Genomic DNA, 22,860 nt, shown 5'->3' with positions numbered 1-22,860 from the left:
GGGGATCAGCAAAGGCTGCCCAAAGTAGGTGATGTTTGAACTAAGTCTTAAGAGTTAAAGGTCATTAGATAGTTTGAAGGGGGTTAGTCAGAAGAGGTTATTTCTTTGTAGGGTGAATCAGTTAATTTTGAATAACTCTAGTCTAAAACCGGGTCTTTTGTTTTAAATATCAAATTGTAACTCACTGGTTCACTAGATGTTCACATATTCATCTATTTGTTCAAATATATATTACGTATTTAGTATGTATCAGGCACTATGTTAAGGGCCAGGGATAAGATGACAATGTCCCTACTTTGAGGTGCTTACTTAGTACTGTAGGTGGTAGATTTAATCAGACACTCCCACGTCAACTGTACCAAGGCCAACAGCCAATAGTGAAAGTGCTCTTAGAACTTATAGAAGGCAGGTCTGTAGGTTAACCTGACAATGGGAATAGCAAAGAACTCTCTGAGAAGAGAGAATAAATGACATGTGCCCAGTCCCCCTAGCTAAAGGGGTTGCCTGGTTAAGGTGTGACAGTGGGTGGTAGGGGGTGGGGAGGTGTGCTATTGCACCTAGTGTCTGGAAAGGGTATCTAGCTATATTATTTTATTTCAGTGGAAATGTATTAAAGTGACTATAATTGTTACAGTTGTTCCTGCTCTGGTGTATGTACAAAAATTCTCAAAATAGCAGCAATGGTCAAGTTGTTTTTAATTACTTGCATTAGAGATCCAGATGATATCATGCTCTAAAACATGTCATAAATACTCATTTCCACCATCCTGTGAGCTCTTAAGCCACATTTGCAACAAATAACTTTTTGACGCAGACATAGATGAGCTGGGAGCAATGTAGAGAGAGAGACATTTAAAACGGTTTAAAAATGTCCTCCCTCCTGCCTTTATGGTCTCTGGCTCCAGACTGGGTGATCATCAGCTCTGTCCTGGCTTTCCAACACAGACACTGCTTCCATTTAACCTTCTGACTTCTGCTGCATGCCTGCTGGTGGACCTGGAAAGGTCTTTGCTCTGTTTCCAAGGGGCACCTGCTTCATTTGATGGGTCTGTTGATTTCAGTGAATTACCAATAATGTCTCAGGAGCAAAGCAGGTGATAGCGCAAACAGTGGACACCCTTAGCACCCGGGATCACCTACAAAAGGCATGCTTTCAGGGAAGCCAATTGGGATGAGTGCTTCCCCATGAAATAACAGTATAGACCAGGGCCACTGTGGGTGTTTAAAAGGTAATTGTGTCTGCTCATGTTGGAAGGACCGGTGAATGAACGGTGGCATCTCCTTCTTCACTATTAAAATGAGATTTTGCACATTACACTAAATGAGGTTTTAACAAATCATGTACACACACACTAAGGCAAGATCTGTTTGAGTGCAAGGAAAGAACAGGGAATCAACTGACACACTTTGTAACACTATACAGAAATGTTAATAGGGAAGGCCAGACAGGCAGCCTGCCTGAACCCTTAAACTTCACTGGAGATAATATCTTATGATAAAATTGTGCCCATCTTAACTCCTCCTAGGAACAGAACTGCGTAAGTTTTAGAAAGAACTGTAATAAATGCTTTCAGAGTAGAGCAGAAAATGTACTAAGGCTGTAATCCTTGTTAGTTAAACTACCTTTAAGGAGGGTCAGTGCAGACCATTCTGCTGAGTGGATTATGTATGCTGTGCACCTACAGCTGAGCTCCTCAGGGAACTAAAGGGAGGCCGAATTCTGCCTTTAGTCACTAGATTCATTTTTTTGTTGCATATCTTTTGCTTTTTAAATAATATTTTATTTATTTATTTTTTTAAAGCATACTTTATTTTTTAGGACAGGTTTAAGTTTATAGGGAAGTTGCAAAGATAGGACAGAAATCCCATATATAATATGCTATACTCAGGTTCCCCTGTTATTAACTTTGTACATTAATATAGTATATTTGTTACAATTAATGAAACCCTTCTGATGTCTTGTTATTAACTCAAATCCATAGGTAGATAAATAACATATAGTTGATTTTTTTCATCCATCCTAATATTTTCTGTTTTTTAATTGGTGTATTTAGACCATTCATATTTAAAGTTCCATATTTATAACTGCTTTCTTCACACATGTTTTGTTTCTTCCATTCTCTTCTATTTCTTCCTTCTCTGGTTTTAATTATCTCCTATGATTCCATTTTCTCTCTTCTTCTAGCATATCAATTATACTTCTTTTTATTGTGGTTGCTAAGTAGTTTGAGGTACACGTTTACAACTAATAAGGTCCACTTTTAAGTAACACTTGGTTAGTTTAGGCATTCTAAAACAGAGTATTCCCAGTTCCTCTCTTTTGTCCTTTATAAAATTGCTGTCAGTTAAATAGGGACTCTGTGGCATCTTACTACACTGATGGACAGTGACTGCAATGGGCTATGGGGGGGGATTTGATAATAAGGGTGAATGTAATAACTACATTATTTTTCTTGTGAAACCTTCATAAGAGTGTATATCAATGATATCTTAATAAAAATAAATTAATTAATTAAATTGCTGTCAGTCATTCAATGTGTGTATGTAATAGATCCACAATATGTTAGGCTTTAAACAAACATTATTTTTCTATTCGATTTATTAATAAAAATAAAAATGAAATATTACCATCACTTATTACTTCTCTGACATTTTTCTTTTTTTATGGGGATCTGAGTTTCTTCCCTATATTGTTTTGTTTCTCCCTGAAGAACTTCTCTGAAAATTTACTACAGGACGGGTCTGCTGGTGGTGAACTTCCTCAGTTTTTATTTGTCCGATAATTTCTCTTGAGATATATCCCTAGTTTGGTACTTTTTTGTTTTCTTTTAACACTTTAAATATTTCACTGCTTTATCTTCTTGTTTGTATGACTTCTGATTAGAAGTCCACTGTATTTCTTAGTCTTTTTCTCCAATAGGCAAGGTTTTGCTTTCTCTGGGTATTTTTTTTCCAGCGTTTTATATTTGTGTTTTTTCTTTCTTTCTTTTCTGTTCCTTTTTAAAAAATACAGTTTGAATATGATAACTATGGTGTAGATTTGTTGGTATTTGTCCTTCATGGCATTTTGGTGTTCTTTGAGTTTCTGGTATCTGTGGTTTGATATTTGTCAACAATTTTGGAAAGTTTTTGGCCATTATTATGACAGACATTTCCCCTGCTCCATCCTCTCTTTCTTCTTCAGGTATTCCAGTTATACATATGTCATACCATTTGAATTTTCCCCAGTTCTTTAAGATTATTTTCTGTTGTTTTCTTTTTTTTTCTGTTTTTCTTTTCCTTTTTGCTTTTATTTATGTATTCAGTTTTTGCTTTGTGTTTCATTTCAGAAAGTTTCTATTGATTCATACTCAAACTCATTGATTCTTTCCTTGGTTTTGTCCAGTCTAATGATGAGCCTATCAAATGTGTTCATTATTTTGTTAGGGTTTTGATTTCTAACACTTTGAATATATCTTAGAGTTTCCATCTCTCGACATACAGTTCCCATCTACTCTTGCATGCTGTCCACCTTTCTCTTTTGAGCCCTAAGCATATTTATCTTGCTTATTTTAAATTCCCTGTCTGGTTATTCCAACATTTCTATGGTACCTGAGTCAAGTTCTTGTGCTTACTTTTCTCTTCAGACTTCATCTTTTTTCTTGTTTTCCAAGAATGTTTTTGTTTTCTTTATAATGTTTTGTTAAAAGGTAAACAAAATTAAGTAATAGAAAGTGAGGTAAATGCACCTTTACTGTAAGGTTTTATGCCAATCTGGCTAGTATTTGGGATTTTTTTAATGCTTGCTGTAGCTGTATCTGCCAAGGGCTTTACAATCTTTTAGTGTTGTTTTGTTGTCTCTGTCTACATCTTGAGTTTCCCTGAGAACTCCCCCTTAAACAGAGTCTGTCTTAACAACTGTTCATCTGTAATCTACTGGTGTTTTATGGAGCCCTGTTGATGGTGTTAAAGAATGGGGGAGGGAAACTCATCTACAAACTTATGATCATATTTCACACTTTTAGCAGGCCTGTATTCCTGGGCTGTGAGCATCACAAGTGTTTCTTCACTTTTTCCCCCTTTATGTGAGACAGGAAGGCTACAGGGGGATGGAGTCAGGGAAATGCTCTTTCCTCAGGTGGTAAAAGGCTTCGGTAAAGTCCCTTTACACTGAAAGAAGGCATCTGTAATGGCAAACACCACACATGCATTTCAAAATGGTGACTTTTCCCTTTCCTTTGTCAGACACATGAGGTGATTTGTGTGTGTGTGTGTGTGTGTGTGTGTGTGTGTGTGTGTGTGTGTGTGTTTGCTTGGTTTGGTTGGTTCAGAACCTGGTGTGGTTTCTGGAGGTAAGACCCACAAAAATGTGGGAATCCTCCCTAAAACTGTAGCCCTCCATATGATTTTTATTCTCATTCTAGTCCACATACAGACTCCAACAACTTATTAAAATTTCCACCCAAGTGTTCCTACCATTTATGGTTCTGGCAGATTGTACTGTAGATGATCTGATCTTTACTGCTATTCTCTGTATTCACTTGTCTCTCCAGATTCCAGAGTGGTCATCTGCCTGAAACCTCAGTTATCTGATAGATATCAGAATAATCTTTGTCAGTTTGTTTAGTATATTCTTATTGTAAGGACAGAAATCATGATTTCCATATCTTTTACTTGTCAGAACTGCAAACTGGAAGCTATTTGAACCTACATGGAATATTAGTTTGAAGAATTACCAAATTATTACTTTTGTTTTTTGTTTTTTGTTTTTTATGTGTTGCCGTGTCTCAACCAATGCTGGATAGAAATGCTAGCAATTTAAAACTGAATCTCAGGTTAAATACAACCACTGAAATGAAAAGGATTCTCATAAAGGCTGTGAGAGAAAGGAAAAAAATCCAAATCCAAATTAATAAATTTTGGCAACAGCAAATAAAATTTGGCAATGGACCAAAATATTATAATTGAAAGCAACTATATGTTATCATAACAATCCAAACATTTGAAAGAAAATATTAGAACACAATAGCTATTATAAACACTATAAATAAGAAGAACAAGTAAGAAGTTGATCTATTCAAAACTTTCATCCAGATTTTGAACAAAACCTTCTAGTTCTAATGATTAAATGTCTAATTCAAAGCGGAGACTGTGCACTAATGGCCCAAGGGCTGAATTAGGCTTTCTGACACACATTGTTTTAAAAAAATGAATAGGTTGCTGACTTTTAATGATTCAATGAGTTCTCTAGAAATTCTGGAGGCTCCAGAAACACTCAGCTGACGTCTCCCAATATTCCTTTGCAGGAGCAGAGCAGAGACTTCCCACAGTTTGTCACAGATGTCACCAGATCATTTCACTTGTTTCTCTGAGCCTTCCAGGCAAACACGCAGGCATGTGTTTGTCTTCTAAACCAATCTATTAAAAATTAGAACTAAAGAAAACCCTAATAGGTCTGCTATAGAAACTGGACATCAGATAAAATGTCTGGATGTTAGTTACAGTTCAGTAACATGTTTATTCATTTCTTTCCATGAATGGTTTGTAATAAACAACTTTAACAAGTCAATAAAGAAGCACACATCAAAGTATTTCCATTGTTTTCTGGGTCTTTGTAGTTTTGGATTGTTGAAAACAACCATGTTTTCCAAATTATTTCCATATCCTCTTTTCAATCCCTGTCAATTTACTCCATTTTGCAAGAAGTCTGACCAGCTTCTGTAAATCTTGTGTAGAAGACAGATTCTGATTCAAGATATGGTCATTATTGCCATTATGTGGGTTTTTTGGAAATAATTAAAAAGAAAATGTTTAGAGTTTTTGAACTTACAGTTGTATGACATTTTCCCCAGTCTCCATAGCCCTTGCCCACTTATATTCTTTTCCCCAAGGATAAGACATATTGATTGTTTACCTTACTTTTTTTTCTTCTGCACCTTGCATGGTTGCTAGGGAAGCACATACTTATGCAAAAAAACCACACACAGAAGTATATACTTATGTATACATATGCAATCTTTATATGTGTGCATATATATGCACAAAGCTAAACATATATGTATATACACAGATACATACACTTAAAATATATCTGTATCTGTTTAGTACATTTTCCTTATTTATACAAATGGATTCATATTATACATGCTTTTCTGTACTTTGATTTTATTCTTTCAGTGGCTCTATAGAATTCATTTGTGGACATTTCTATTGTTTCCAGTTGTTTGTCTTTTGTGTTGGTTTTCTGTTTTGTAATTAAAAATTGTACCACTGACATACTGTGGTGATTACATCATTTTGAATTTTTATAATTATATTAATAATGAAATTCCTAAAAGTAGTATTCTAGATCAAAGTATGCATTGTGGAACATATTGCCAATTTGTACCTCAAGAAATGAACACTAGCTCTACTTTTCTTTAATCTTTGCCTTTACTAGATATTCTTGAAATTTAATTTTCTCTATTCTGATTTTCATCCCTTTACAATGAATGCCTTCTTATATACCTTCCCATATATGTACTGCATATATGTCTTTATTTTTCTGAGAAATTCTTGTTCATGCATTGGATAATAATAACCAGATTTCAGAATCTCTCTAGATCGGTTATCATTCTAAAAATGTCATTTCTCAAGATGGAGTTCATCTGAAGTTTCTAGAAGAGGAACCTGCTATTCCTTGCTGCCTGTTCAAGTGCCAAATATCCAGGGAGTGTTAAACTTGAGAACTTGCTGCCTGTTTGAGATGCTATGTGATATTTCCTTTGGCGCAAAGTTTTTGTTAATGTGTCATCTCTATAGGTTTTCTTCAGGCTCCTGTGCCTTATGAGATATTGTAGTCAAAGCTGATACCAAGGGTTAATAACTATAAAGAGTGAAATGCTCACAGATGTCTCATTAGAAATGGTAATTACCTGGTAACAGGCTGAAAGAGGGAAACCTGGAGAGTGGTGAGCAGATACTCTGATCAATGTCCTCCATAATAATTCTGAGGATGTTCTGAGGTTCATTCAATAAGCATTTATTGGATCCCTATTATCAGCAGTCCAGCTACTAATTGTTTTCTTTTCTGAATAATATACATTGAATGAAACATACCTGAGTTTTTGGCAGTCATGCACAGTTTGCTGTGGGTGTAGATTGACATGAGATGACAAACTCGGGATTCCTTATCTAATCACACAGAGTTTTGGGGGAGGCAGGGAAGAGTGTACTCTGTGTGTGAGAAGTGGGATGCAAATGGTGTCTCTATCATTCTCTTCATCAGATGCTCACTAAAAAAGTTACTGGGACTTTTCAATACATAGCTACAGCGTCACAGACCTTCCTATCATAACTTAACAAAGCTCAACTCTGTGTATGTGATTTCCCACAGTATTCAAAGGTGGAAAGGCATCCGGTGACTGCATTGGAGAAAATGATGGAGTCAAGTTTTGCCGGCCACCAGTCATTCCCGGAGGTTCCTTCTGCTGACAGAGGAAGCCAATCTGTCAACCACCACAGGTACAGGTAGCTAGTCATGGGGGGAATGGGCACACTCATATTGTGTACAATGCTGAACAACACATGCCAAGGAATGGCAACATTATTCAGGAGAGAGGATTGTTCTTGCTTCTGTAGTTCTCTGTGGAGTGGATGCTTCAGCAGCTCACAGCAGGTAAACCCAAAGATACCAGCAGCCAGCAATGCCCCTAGAAGAATCCTAAAGGAACTATTAACAGCATGCAACAAAGCTGCAGGCACAGACCAGTGAATGAAACAATTGCATTCTGAAAAACTATGATTTTTCCTAGCCTGCGTTATCACTGGCTGCAAATTAAATGACTGATTCTTCTCTAGGCAGCTGACATGACACACTCCAGGACTTCCAACATGCTTCTCACACAAAGAAAACATCCGGGGTAGGGGAAGAAGCCTCGCAAATCTTCTCCTTTGATTTAGAAGATCTTCTGTTGTTATCAGTGGGGTGACACTTCCTTACAAGTTGATTGTAGAAGTTGGTTCTTTGGGAGAGAAACCAAAATAAAGTTATCTTATAAATTTCATGATATTTTGAGGCTGAAGAAATTCTGCGTCTCCTAGTCACATGCTGTGTTTTATACATAAGGAATCTGGAACTCCAAAGACTGAAAGTCTTTGCTTTAAACCAGTTGCCGAAGTTTGGGAGTAATGTTAGAAGAGACATTATATTTATGAGCACCCAAATGTATGTCCTCCATCTTTACAGAAGTTGTCCAATAATTTAAGCTTTTTTTTCTAAATGAGAAGTACAGTATTTAACTTTTTAATTATGAAATTTACTTTTTAAAAAGGAAAAGGTAAAAAATAGGTGTCCCCAGCAATGAAAGATAAATGTGTTGACCTTTGGTTGTCACGTATCTAGGCAATGATTTGAAAACCATGCATACAAGGGAACTGTCTTATCCCTTGCCTCTCAGTGAGTCTCAAAAAAGGATATGCTTGATGCTGGCCACATTTCCTATGAGGTTTTTCAGTCGCTCTTGATTGTAATCCTCAATACTGGTGCTTTTTATTGTTATTCTGAATGAGTAGAGACTGAGATACCAAGGGTTTGCTAAGTTTTTTCAAAAAATGGTTTAAACATGTTCTCTTCAGGATTGAAATATGCTTGCCTACTGGATAATTGCTTGAGTTATTAACTGCAAGTTTTGGTTTATATCAGTTGAAGTATTTATAGATAGTTGCCTGTGAAAAGAGCATTTCAGTTCACTGGACCTAATGGACGTTCTTTAATTAGGGAAATAAGTCCAGAATTACCAGCCTTTTAGAAGATGAATATGTTCTCCGAAACAGTATTTTCCCCTGATGATTTTAACACATGTTTAAGTGGCATTTCATCCAGTCAAGTAAAATAATAATTGTGTACAATATTACTCTAGCACTATATTATGCTATAAATGTTTTAAAGTTGAGATAAAAAATAATTGCAGCTTCTAATGTATTTGAGCTGCACACAGCACCCTAGCCCTATTCCTTGTCTGTTGATATGCCCCCTCCTAAACTGGCTTCTCCCATGGTTTTGAGGAATCACTCACAAATAAAGTAAGGACGTTTTTAAGAGAACTTCCTTTTGTTTAGTTCAATAACATTGCAGTGTTTGCTGGCATGCATCACACCCTGAGAGATAGGCAAGGGTTGATTTATAAAGTGCTTTTAGAACTTTGTAAATTATAGTTTAATATGTCATAGCTTTTGTTTTGTAAAACATGCAGTAGACCTCAGCGTTTTCATGATTGATACCCGGGTCACTGATTAATGCATCGTGCAAACTGCTCCATAACTTCCTGAATGCCACTGGGTGAGACGGCTTGAATATCTGATTGATCAGTAGGTATAGACCTGTTTTTTAAGATGGGTCAGTAGTTCATTCTGGTAGACTCTGGTGTTGTGACAGTTCAGCTAGCTATGAATAATTTATTTCTTTTTGTGCACTGCAAATATGACTAATTTGGGTAAGTCCCCTATGAAACAAAGCTATTAATTCAAAGCCATTATTTCTCATGTTTAGTCCAAAAAAAATGTTTTCCTTTTTGAAGAAGAAATCTGTTATGTCATGTCATCCTTACTGCATTATATTTTGGCTATATAACTTCTTTATAGACAATACATAGTAAGTTTTTTACAGTGAAACAAGTCGAGGGTTTCCAGTGACTAGTAAGTCTCTGAGTTGTCAATCGTGGCAGAGAAATCAGGGAATTCACTGTGTTGCGCCACTACTATGTGCCAGGCTCAGTGCTAGATACTTGGCATCCTTTATTTCTTTTAATCCAGTAGCCATCCTGTGAAAATCCTTCAGTGTGATGCAGGAACCTCTCCTTTGCACCCCTCGCACCCATATCAAGTCTTAACCTTGCCCTGCACACCAGGAGGGCAGCAGGCTTCCGTGTCATCTGGCTGCTGTTGGTTCAGTATGTGGCATAGGCAGAAGATGGAGAGGTAGGAGGAGCCTGAAGTCCTGGCACTTCTGCCCCCTCCTTTCCTGTCTGGTTGCCTCTTCCTGGGGCCACAGTACCTGCCAGATGATCCTCTTCTTAGAACACCCTTTCTCTCTCCATTCTGGGAAGCACCCCTTCCCCACATTCCTTCAGTCACAAGAATTGTAACAGCTTTCCATTGTTGCTGGCCTGATGTACAGTAGCTTGTGTTGCTTTTTTTCTTCTCAAATACTTGAACACATCTTTGTAAATAGTAAAACCTCCCCAAATGACCCAATATTGAGTGTCATCTCCTTCCCTCCAGGACTCTGACTAGTGCAAGCACCTCCCCACCCAGTGCCACACTGAGATGCACACCCAGATGCAGTTAACTCTAACACCAAGCTTGAGTACCCCAAGGACTCCATAATTGCCATTGGATGGTATATAGAAAAACTGGAAGGGAGGGGAAAAATGAGCTATTACAGAACTCCTTAAACTTGTTGGCTTAGCAACCTAACTAGCGGTCCCTTGTTGGGCACTTTCGGACTCAACATACCAGAAATATCTATGATAAAGAATGAAGGTATAATAATGTTGTCAAGTATGGCCTGCTGTTTGCGCAAACTCAGGAAGCTTGAGGAATATAGAGTCACCCAGACTAGCAAACTGGCCACTAGCCTTCAAATGTCAGGTTCTCAAACTCTGACCTAAATAATATTTGAGAATTTTTGTTTTGCATTTATTAATTGGAAGTAACAGTGATAATGCTGGGGAAAAGTTAATAGAACTCCAGATAATATGGTGATATGGGTAAAATTCTTTTGGGGAACTTGATAGTTTTTGAAATTTTGAAAATGCTTTTCATCTTTCTCTGTATGGTTTTATTGGTATTTTCAGAGTTAATGAGAATGTAGCACAAAATTCTAAATTTGCTAAATTCTAAACCTGAACACTGCAGAATCAGTTTGACCACATACACTGACATCTCTGCAAAGAATATCCACAAAGAAACAAAGTTCTCCTCACCAATCTGCATGGCTGTAGGGTAAATTCAATGATGGGGGGTGGGGGGCGGGGTGGAGAAGGGGGAATGGGAATGGATTTGGAGTAGGTAATTAATCAAATTAGCAATTGTTTTTGGTAAAGGTCCGTTCTTCGTTGTTTAACATGAACTCTGTAGGATCTCACGTAAGGCATATACCCACTTAGACCTTTTTGCTTTTTGATGGCATCTGTAAACATATGATTATTTGCGTACTTGTATGTATGACAAGTGAAATATGTAACCACATGTTTGTTAAAAGCAAACTTGAAAGAAAATTTAGTTTCTCTGAGCTGATGAAAGTTTGGGATAACAAGCTGGAATTTAACACATATGTTAAGGAGAGAATGCCAGCTAAATAAGGTTTGTTTATTCTACCACTAACACAAGTGAAATTTTTCCCATAAATCCCTTCAGGGCTTCCTGTGTTTAGTTCCTGTCAATGTCTAATAACAAAGCCAGTTTTATTTTTATTAGAGAAACAGCGCTATGACTTGCATACTGAAGGAAGTTGGGAATCAGGAATTTGAAAGTTCCTTATACTCCTCTTTTTTGTGTCTAGAAAGGGGCAGTTTAGTCCATTGCTCCAAAGTGGGAAGCCAGAAACACAGGAACTTCTCCTGATCTCAGTCTCTGCAAGGGTAAAATGGATTCAGCCACCTCTGATGCCTTCATAGCCGATATAATGCAGTCATGAATGGAGCCTGCCCAGAATATTGAGCATCAGGGGTGCCAATGTAGTGCTAGAAGTCTGAATGGCCACCTGTGAGGGCATTGCTATGATCAATTTGTTGGTTTCCTTTTGCTCTGGCAGGAGTCTCTCCTCTTGCTGTAGCCCGGGGCAGAGGAGTGGTATGCCCCACAGGAATGCCTTCAGAAGGACACCCCCTTCACCTCGAAGTAGGCTGGGTGGAATCGTGGGACCAGCATATCAGCAACTTGAAGAATCAAGGATCCCAGACCAGGAGACGATACCTTGCCAAGGGTAGGTCTTAAAAACAATGGAATTAGGGGAGGGTGTCATTAAAGCTGTAAATTGAAATTGAGTTACTATGTTCCTAGGGTTTTATTCATTGATTTCATCATTAATTGGCTATTTATGCTTACTTTCCTTTGTTCCATAAAAGGTAATCTAACTTAAAAGAATAGGTACAATGAAAATAGATTTGTATGGGCAAGAAATAGAGCACTAGGAAGAAAGTAAGTGGGTAGATGGCTAGGCACTATGTTACTATAGAGTTGCTAAAAAAAACTGGGAATTTGTCTTTGATTTTAAAATACAGAGATGTCTTAGGAGGACTGAAGTATTCCTTCCTCCTTAGTTATGAAAATTTCCTTAATTCTCAGTATTGTGCACAATACCCTAAAGAGTAATAGGTCTCAGTCAATGCTGAAAGCACACTGTCGAAGTACAACTTGCTGAACTCAGATCGTTGGGTTCATTCACGGTGCAAGTACCAAAGGTGGGCTTTGGGCACCATGGCTGCTGCTCATCCTTGCAATGCAAAAGGTGTCCTTTCCCTGAGTGGACACAGACCCTCAGAGGGCTCCTGGCATGGTGAGTGGAGGGTAGGATGAATTTTAGCCACCATTTACCTAATTGGCATAAAAGCTCAAACATCACAGCTCTTACTTAAACTGAGTGGAGTTCAAATCTCATCTTTGCCTCTCACTATTGGTATGCGTTTGAGAAAGTTTTCCATCTGAGCTTAAGTTTTCTCATCTATAAGTTGAACAAAATAATACCAGCCCTCCTGAGAGTTATTGAGCAGGTTTTTAAAAAATTATGTGTGTAAAGAGTTTGTGCCTGACACTTAGTAAGCAGAGAAGTATAAGTAGCATTTATTGTCATAGGAACTCTTATAGAATTATTAATGTCAAGAGCAATGCAATCAGGCTTTCTCCAGAACTTTCAGGAACCCATTTCCTCACTCAAGTCAGGTTCTTGTTGCATCTAGGTTTTGTACGCCTGGATGAGGCAGGCCAAGTTTCGATGCTGCTTTGGCCTGGATGATTTTTCTAGACTGTCTGTATCAAGCTGAAGGCAAGGGCCATAGGAGGTCTATCACAGAAATAGGGGCTTGCCCTTAGCCTAAAATTATAATTCATCATGTTTCATAATTGCTTTTCTTCCTGAGTCACTAATTATTGAATCACTAGTTGTTGGTAGTGAATCTTAAATTGCTAATTATGTCTGTTGGCTAAGAATATATATATTCTGTATATATAATGTCTATTAGTTTGGAATATGTAGATATATTATTTGCAGCATATGCCATATTACATATATAAATATATATATCCACCCCACCTCCTGCTGGGGTGACTATTAGAGTAAGAATAAGTGAAGTGAAATCAAGTTCAGAGAATTTGTGAGAGAGAACCCAGCCTATACTATCCTTTCTGTTGGGCACTGCAATGGCTATCGTTCCATGTTGGCCCAGTTATAAGGATGTTCTGAGGCTATGTCAGGCCAGGCCTGAACCATACATACCCTATTCTTCAGGGACTCAGAGATTCCCATTGCATGTTCAGACACTGCGGTGTCTTTTACATCCTGGTAGACTTACACTTATTGTCTGCATAGTGGTAGTTTTATTTTGGTTCAATCATCACTGCGTTTGGAATATTCTCTCCAGCTGGCTGGCCACGTGTGTTTTCCTGTGTGTGATATGCACCTGATGTTGATAAATGGTGACTCTAAGTATAAGTCACTGTGTGCTCAGCACAATGAATCTCAGGGAGCAATCTCATTTTCAGTTCTTGAAAAACAGCTATTTTCCACTCCTGGGGGACTGACCATCTCTCTGGACTGGAAATGGGATTGGTAATAGAATTTCACAGCTAAAGGCTCTCTTCAAATCTGGCCCTAGCCTGGAGGGGGAGTGAATGAATTTGCAAGAGCCATCAGCCATCTGCTGCTTGTTTATCAAGCATGTGGCCGCTGTCTGCCAGTTAGGCTCCTAGTGTATGTGACTTCTCTCCTCGACACTAGCTTCCATCCAGCTTGACCCCAGCACACAGCTTAGGGAAGCCTGAGGAAGGAATGAGGCAGAGAGGAGATTCTGCAGGAGCCTTTTCTCTGATTGCTGAATCGGGCACAACCGTAGCCATGGCTAAGAGAGCTTTGAACAGAGTTAGGTCCAGCAAATCACACAAATACATTCGTACGCTAGACAGCAAGAATTAGAACCACGGAAGTTAGATTGTCATCTTCAAAGTAGAAGGGATCCAAATACGCTGAGCGTCTACCTCACTTACCTCACAACTTTACATAGTTCATTTATCCTGCAGCAGTTTTATAGATGAACATACTAAAGAGAGCGGAGTTTACATAGCTAAGTCCAATGTGGCATATCCTATATAAAAGAACTGAGATTGCATACTGGCCTTTCTGACTAAATAAACCACAAAACCTGGAAAGGAATGGGGAGAAAATCACATTCATGAACCATGATGTGTAAACAGAATCTCTTATTGTATGGCTCCAGACGAAAAACTGGACTCCTTCCAGTTCATTCTAATGCCATGTGCACCAGGAAGTGGGTCTAAGGGTCCCGTTAGGGAAATACAGACGCTTTGTCCTGACCTCTGAATCCCTGGGAACCAAACCAAGTGACTAACTGTTGAAATCATTCATCTTTAAAAGGATGCTTCCACTCACGTAGTTACAAGTGAAGTGCGATTTCCTTGGAGAAGAATCGGGGAAGGGCTGTTCTTCTACCTGGTGTTTTACAGTCAATGAGCGACAAACTCATGGACCGCACTTGTGAAGAGTCAGTGTTCTCTTAAAGGGCAGAGCACTCTGCGTGTCTTCGAATCCAGAAGCATATTAGAAATTTAGCTCTCACTTACACTTCTGGAAATTACAATGTAACTTTACTCAAATGCTGGTACTGGGACACCTGCAGCACCTCAGGGAAGGAAGTGAGGACTACTAGTGTGCCCCAGGTGGAGAGTGCAGAAGCATTGCTTCACTTAGTCCTCAGACCAGTCCCCTTCAGTCGGTACTACTACCTGATTGTTTTAACTGGTGAAAAAATTTAAGTGAGGCTGCCATTTGCCTAAGATTCCAGAGCATGTAATAGCGTTGGCACTTGAAATCACATCTGATCCAGAACAAAATCATATTTTGGAGAGTTCTGATTGTTCAAAGCACTTCTCCATGGTATGGTGACATTTTAGATTTCAGTTATTGCCAGCCACGCGTCTCACACCTGCCTTGTGAGGTGACGTGTAAGTCAATCACGGTTCCTCTTTCTCATTCAAGGCCTGCGTGCAGCAGTTAGGCATATGAGAAGACTGCTCCAAGTTTGGCTGGAATTGTCTTAGATCACTTCTTAGTCACACCACATTGTTGACTTGAAGCTACAGTTGGCTAAATCCTCTCAGATATTTACCCCTTTAACTAACATTTTTACAAATAATAAATAATAAATAATAAATTTAAAAAATTTACAAAAATAAAGACCCTGGCATAAGAATTTGCACCTGTCATCATCATATTTCAACTATTAGATTCTACCCACTGATATACCCTGATGATATCTATGTGGACTATGATTACCCTAATTAGTATTTCTTGGCTCTGTGCCATGGGTGACTCTGATAGGCAAATACTCCATATCTTCATGTATACTAATGTATGTCTGATGCCAGCCAGATGGTGCTGAGACAGAACAAAAACCTGAAACCCATCTGCTTTCTTCTTGTTAAAATTGATTCATTGATCACACCTTTAGGATCAGATTTTCAGTCTGATCTAAAGAGAAAACAGTAAGATTCCTCAGAGAATTTCCTGATACTGGCTATGCAGTTTGAACAGGTTACCATATCTATATCCCCAAAAAGATGTTCTAGGGCTCCGTGGGATGCCCACTCATTTCTGGCTTTGGTAATAACGATTAAGACAACTTGGGTTTAACTTCTTCTGCCGCTACTTACGGAAGGTGTAATTTGGGGAAAGTCATGTTAACACCCCTAAGTCCAGTTTATTCATCCATTGCAGGATGATAATGATAAACCACACTGTTTTTTTAAAAATTTAATGATGTAATTAGAGGTGCAAGTGCTTTTTGAAGCACTATGCACACATAATCTGTTGTTACCATGTTTGAAATGCATATTAACTGGGATATAAAAGGAGTGTTTATCCTGAAGATTGGTTCATGTATTCGTACATCCATTCAATCAGGATTTACTGACTTGCCAACTCTGTACTAGGCAGAGTAAGGGAGCATGGGACTACAAAGACACTTTAATTTGTTCCCCATCTTTTCTTACCATCTGGTGGAAAAACATATCTCTAAAATGTTCCCATCGTGTCCTTATAATAAAGATTTCTATTTAATAGGCAGCACACTTTAATGCAATTATTCTTCCCTTGTACAAACATGATTTTATTTACATTATAATTTAAGGCAAAGGGAATGAGATTGACTGCATAGAGGGTGGATATGTTTAGATTATGCTTAAATTTTCATGTTTAGCATTTAAGTTAAGGACAAATAACTTGAGAAATAGAATAAAAACTACTGTTCAAGATGCCAAGCCACATTTCTGTGAATCTATGTTGTACCTGAACCACTTTCAGCCCCTGAAAAATTCAGAAGCAGTGGAAAATTCGCTGTCTCTGAACAAGCAGTATGGACACTAAGCCAGATTCTGGCATACTTAAAAGACAGAATGGCATGTGGGCATTCTTGTCAATTGTCTGCATGTACCAATGAACTACGTAGCTTAGCTCCAGAAACCACGTAGGGAAAGTTGCTAGATTGGTAGAGGCCCCCTGTGGAGCTCACTGCATGCCCATTCCTGGGCAGGCAGAGGGATCGTATGTCTCCCATTCCCATTTTTAGGCTCAGCATTCAGGCAGTGAGGCAGTTCCTTCAGAGCAGAGTGCCACTGAAAATTGGATTTGGTTCCCCTAAAGTCAATGCAAAGCAGAAAAACAGGACTGTATTACCTTGATGCTTAATATCGGGCTTCCTGATTGCCTCCAGCTAGTGTGACCACAACATGTCTGCTGGACTAACCCCGGGCTGAGAGGGCGGTCAAGTTGATGGAGTGGAGTAATGCCGTTATGGGTTTCCTGTTTGTCACTGTGGCACGGCCACACTTACCTGCTCAATCCCCATTTACTTTGTATTCTAGGGTAGAGGTCAGGAAGACTATATCCCACCTGCCTATACAGCTGTGGTGTGTTGAAAGATCCCTGGACTTCAAGTAAGAAGATCTGGGTTTGAGTCTCAGTCTGTCACTTATTTTCTGTGTGACCTTGGGCAAGTCACTTCACCTATCTGACCTTCAGTTTACTTCTCTGTTTAACTGGGAACGTATTATCCGTCTCATGGGGTTGCTGTGAGAATTCAGTGAGATGGTGCATGTGGAAGTGCTTTGTTGACTGAATTTTGCTCTAAAGAAGCAAGGCAAAAAGCCAAATAGGTCACACTTTGTTTCTTTTTTCAGGTATCCATCCAATGGTTTAAAAACCCAACAAAATGCATCAATAAATATGCAACTGCCTTCAAGAGAGACAAACTCCTATTTTAATAGTTTGGAGCAAAAGGACCTAATGGGATATTCATCTCCAAGGGCCAGTTCTGTGCCCATCATCCCTGCCATGGGTCTGGAGGAAACCTGCATGCAAATGCCAGGGATTTCTGAAGTTAAAAGCATCAAATGGTGCAAAAACTCCTACTCTACTGATATTGTCAATGTGAGTATTCCAGTCAGCGATTGTCTTATAACAGAACAACAGGAAGTGAAAATATTGCTAGAAACTGTCCAGGAGCAGATCCGAATTCTGACTGATGCCAGACGGTCAGAAGACTATGAACTGGCCAGCGTAGAAACCGAAGACAGTGCGAGTGAAAACACAGCCTTTCTCCCCCTGAGTCCCATGGCCAAATCAGAACGCGAGGCACAATTTGTCTTAAGAAACGAAATACAAAGAGACTCTGCAGTGACCAAGTGACTTGAGATGTAGGAATCTGTGCATTCTGTGCTTTGCTCAACAGGAAAGAGAGGAAATTAAATACAAATTATTTATATGCATTAATTTAAGAGCATCTACTTAGAAGAAACCAAATAGTCTATCGCCCTCATACCATACTGTTTTTTAACAAAATATTTTTTTAAAGGGAAAGAAATGTTTCAGGATGGATAAAGCTTACAACTCAAGCTTTTGGGTAGAATTCTGAATACAATTTCGGTTAGTCCCGACACCGTTCTCTTTGGCTCTTAGTAGATGTGGGCAATTCAGACCCTCAGTCCCACAGCGCCAGTGTCCTCATAAAAAAGCACTGGCAGTTAGCCGTTTCAGAGATGAGCTGTCTCCGGCGGGCGGAAGTGCCAGTGAGCAGGCAGCCCTTGCCATTTGGCTTGCCAGTTCCCACCCCTAAATTTCTATTCACTCGACAGCCTCATAACAGGATTTGTCATGTCAACAAATGTAGTGTTCCTTATTTAATTTTTGAAGAATGGCACACAAACTCCAGAAGGAGAAGGAGGGCAGCAGATAGAGGGGGGAACCGGGGGCAATCTTAGCTACTCTTACGTGCAGCTTCCTCTGAAATTTGAAGGCTCAGAATCTCAGAGGAAGGTGTGAAATTATTATAGAAAAAGAGACAAAAATATCACAATGTCGTGTCACTAAAATCATGCTAATAGAAATGTATTTCTTTGAGATCTTTTAGGGGCTCCAGAGGAGCCCTTCTCGGTCCGTGTGCCCGTGTGTGTGTGTGTGCGCAAGTGTGTGTGTCTGTGTGCTTGCTCACTTGAGCACTGGTATGCTGTATGCACATGTGGTCATTGTGCGTATGTGTGTGCATGTGTGTGCATATTAAGCTTGCTGAAATTTGTTCTGAAACATCAGGGAATCTAATATTCAGAAAAAAAAAATTCCCTCTTAAATCTGTTCACTTCAAATTTTTCCGTTAAGTATAAAGTCCAGTTAGTTTTAAATCCAAGTCACTTGCATGGTGGGGTCCTATAAAACTCTTGACAATGTCAGGACCACTTTCTGATGTGAATACTTTTGAAAGGAACAACTGTTGGCTCATTAATGATACCAGGGTGAGTTGAGGATGTATGTTTATTTCGAATCCTTCATACTTAAGTGATTTACACAAATTAGTTATCAAACTGACACCCTTGCTTTCTCGTCATCCTCATTATTATTTATTTTGTAGCAAGTCTACCGAGTGTGGACCAAGACATGGCTTCTCTGGTTAATACGAAAGGAATAAATTAATGAAATCACAAAGCCCAGACTATTCAGTTCAGAGAAAGCCCCCAAAAGAACAGTAAACTGTGTTGTATGTTCATTTGGAATAAAGCAATATTTTTACCACTGCTAAGGTGAACTGAAACTTCTCCTGAAGATCTGTCTGTTTTCTTTATCCTTACTTTCATGGGGCATTTCAAGGAAATTAGTGTTCACATAACCAGTCTTTTTCCAGTTATTGGTGGTGTTGAGTTGTTATGTTTACACTGTTTTAAATAAAAAGGCACAGTATTTGAAAGTATATAACAGATTCTTTTACTGCAGTCTGGGAAAACCTTGATTAAAATTTCCTTGTGCAAGATTCACATCCCATTCAAAGGGAATGTAACTATTTCTAAATCAAATATTGAAAATATACAGTTCTTATTTGAGTTTAAGTTGTTTCTGTTGAAAATACACAGCAAATTGCTCTTTGAGAACCTTCTTTACTAACAGACATAATGCCAGCAGGGAAAAGAAAGAACATGGTGTTCTTACCAATACTGTTTAGTGGAAAGTCAAGGTCTCTAATGTTGAACATGCTTTGGTAGAAATGCATTTTGCATGTAACAAAAGGTTTGTGGTATTCATTGGTTGTTCTATTATTGTTCTGTTGTTTTGAATATAGAGGCAACATTGTTAGACTTTTAAAAGATTATGTTTAATTTTAAATATCTAAGTCATCTAATTCTCATTTAAAAAATATTGTATCATTGGAAAATTTTTTGGAAGATGCTCCTAATTAACAGATATATGAACCCCCATTAGGTGCATATCCGACACGTTATTGTGTTGAAATTTGTCACAATTATCAAACATTAACTGAAAGGCCTCGCAAGTCTGTTGAAGTCAATCTTGTTTTTAGAGTTTTTTTCACAGAAATGTTACCTGTTGCTTATCTAAAGGATTTATACAGAATTCACCTGAGTAGAAGGTTATAATATATACTCTGTAATTAACTGAGTATATAGTCAGTTAATTAATATATGATTTACTAAAAAGAGACTGAAGATTTTCTATCAACTTGAGTCCTGATCCAACCCCTTATTATTTTTTAAAGGAGAATCATATATTATGTGATTATAAACACCCTTGTGCATTCTGAAGAGCATGAACATTAAGCAAATTTACTGGCAGTCTAATGTAAAGATTAGAGATCTAGTTACTTCCTAAATGATAGCCAAGACAAAATCCCCCAACAAGAACAAATATTAAAGGTTAATTTCAGTGGTCATTTGTCTCCTTTTGGAATATGAAACTCTCCTGTGAAAAGGGTCCAAGCCCAAAGTGCACATCTTTGGGCACCAACTGACAAGTGCTGATAGCATCAAGACTTCCACAGTTGATCTAACATGGCAGACACATGGAGCCATCGGTACCTTGTCCTTCAAGCTCATGTGCCTACAGAGAAGTGCTTCTTTCTACAAGACGCTTTTAATTTTGCTTCATTTTCCTTGTCTTTATTATGTGAATAGATTATTTGGAGATTTGTGTTTAAGTGAATTTGCATATTCATTATTTACTGAAGAATGAATGTCATCCGTTATTTTTTTACTCTGGATCACTTTCTGATATGTCTTTTTTTATAAAGCATATGTTATTTTAATTTGCCAGTGACTGCTATGGAACCCTGCTGTTCAAAATACACGACCAATTGTATTCTAAAGAGAAATAGCAAAAATCATGCTGGAGAACTGGCATTCAATTTTCTTCCTCATTTTCTATGTACATTATTAAGTGCTCTATGTTTTACACTCTAGTCCAATATCGACCTTGCTATGGGTTAAGGACTAAATATTTGTGACTCTATCACATCTCCTATGATTTACATCATGTCTAAGTAGCAATATTCTTCTAAGTCTTCTGGAGAAGGAACAGTGCTGTTTTTTAGGACTTCACACATTCATCTGTTTTGATAGTAACCTATCAGACCTACCAAAAAGAGAAGAGAAGGGTCAAGCAGACTTCAAGAGAATTCTCACTGGCTTCCAGATTAAAGACAGCTACAATTTGAGCAAGGTCCCTGGTGACCATGGCTAAGGCCTGTCAATAACCAGGTCTCCACCAAACATGCTTGATGTATGGCAGCAGTCGTTCACACCAATTCTGCAGCATGGTGCTATAGGAAACCATGCCTCTCTGAGTGAGGGGCTATGGGTGTTCCTTGGATTCCAGCCCTGTAAACTTGAAAATAGGGCCCTGAGACATGCGCTGTGAAACATTTCACATATGAGTATTTAGTAAACCTAGGAACACAGCAGGAGGGGTGGGATTTTTATTTGACCTTTTAGAATCTGGGAAACATTTTATATATAAAAAATACTTTTTTATTATTCAATTGTATAGCTTCATTGCAACATATTTGATGGTAACATGTCTCTACTGTATTTGTACTTTAGTCTTCAGAAATTTAAACATCCAGGAAAGACCAGCACAATATTTCTGGACTCTTCTCAGTTTTAAATGCATCCCAACATGTGGTAGGAAATGATGCCTTTAAATAAGCTTTATCTCTTCCTCTTTGTTTTTTCTTTCCCTTTTAAAGAAATAGTGAAGGTGAAGGAAGAAATTTATTCCTTAAGATCCATGTTGTTGTTCTTATAATAATCTATTTTCTCCTGTGACCACACACACATACACACATATACATATATAAACATGTGTATATATAAAATATATGTATATTAAAGTGTTTGCCCCATAGAATACCAATGAAATCAAATTATTTAGAGATGTGCCAGCTTGGCAACATTTAGATAATATGGGCATTTTTCAGTTCTTTCTGTTTCTTAGATATGCAGAAATGCCCTTTGGTTGGAAAATACACAAGAACCTGGAATAAAATCTCTGCTAGATTATCTTTTAAGAATGAAGATTAAACTATGAATGTCTATGACTGCTGTCCCTATAGTGTATAATGGTTTAAAACATAGTTTTTACAAATTTAACCATAGCTTCTCCCAAAGGTGCCTAAATAGGTGCCTTTCTTGTGTCCACTGAGCTGTAGTGAAGAGCTGAGGTGAAGTCAAGTGGGATGGATACCCACCTTTACCAACATTACTCTGGGTAAATACCCAACATTACTCTAGGAAAATGTTGGATACCCCAGTGGAGGTGGGAAGATAATAGCAGAGGTGAACAAATACAATCTTGATAAAACAGAGAGCAGGCATCTTGTACTTTGATAACTTTTTGTCATAAATCTCTGTATTGATTGCACGTGTATCATTGCCTATGAAATAATTAATTGTGTGTTAGCAATCTCTTATTGTTGGAAATGAATTAGAAAATCTTTATATTGAGAATCATCTCTGTGAAAGCTTCTACCTTATCTATACATGTTAGTAGCTCCCTGACCTCATCTGTGAGATAAGGAGAATGCTCTAGCTCATCTTCAGTTTCCTTCCAAATTGAATACCCTGTATTCTAACTCAGACTTTACCTCGTCATTTGTCATTCAACCATTTTAACACAACCCTTTGGAAAGTTAATCGCTGTAAGTCCATCTTGTAAGATTCAAAAATTATTGGAACCTGTATATCAATCTATGAATAAGACTTATATTTATAATGTTCCACTTATTTCCATAGAGAAATAGGATCACTTTTGTGGTTGTTTTAAAAGTAAACTTAAGA

The 22,860-nt window shown here is 38.1% G+C and overlaps 1 protein-coding gene across 4 annotated transcripts in view; it reads left to right on the top strand.

Annotated features, from left to right (window-relative positions):
- The window catches only part of NRG3 (neuregulin 3), a 1,067,441-nt gene extending 1,045,903 nt beyond the window's left edge, over positions 1–21,538 (top strand). For 2 of the 4 annotated variants that reach the window (XM_057505850.1, XM_036883952.2), the window contains exons 7-10: positions 7,355–7,482; positions 11,774–11,944; positions 17,113–17,184; positions 17,428–21,538. In XM_057505850.1, coding sequence (XP_057361833.1) covers positions 7,355–7,482; positions 11,774–11,944; positions 17,113–17,184; positions 17,428–17,935 — 879 coding nt within the window. In that variant the 3' untranslated portion in view covers positions 17,936–21,538. The remainder of the gene's footprint in view (positions 1–7,354; positions 7,483–11,773; positions 11,945–17,112; positions 17,185–17,427) is intronic. The other 2 variants (XM_036883956.2, XM_036883955.2) reach the window with 1 other exon arrangement.
- Positions 21,539–22,860: the final 1,322 nt, after the last annotated feature.

Source organism: Manis pentadactyla, chromosome 8 (genome assembly GCF_030020395.1).
Source record: "Manis pentadactyla isolate mManPen7 chromosome 8, mManPen7.hap1, whole genome shotgun sequence".
NCBI lineage: Eukaryota > Metazoa > Chordata > Mammalia > Pholidota > Manidae > Manis > Manis pentadactyla.
This window is presented reverse-complemented; position numbering and strand designations above follow the sequence as displayed.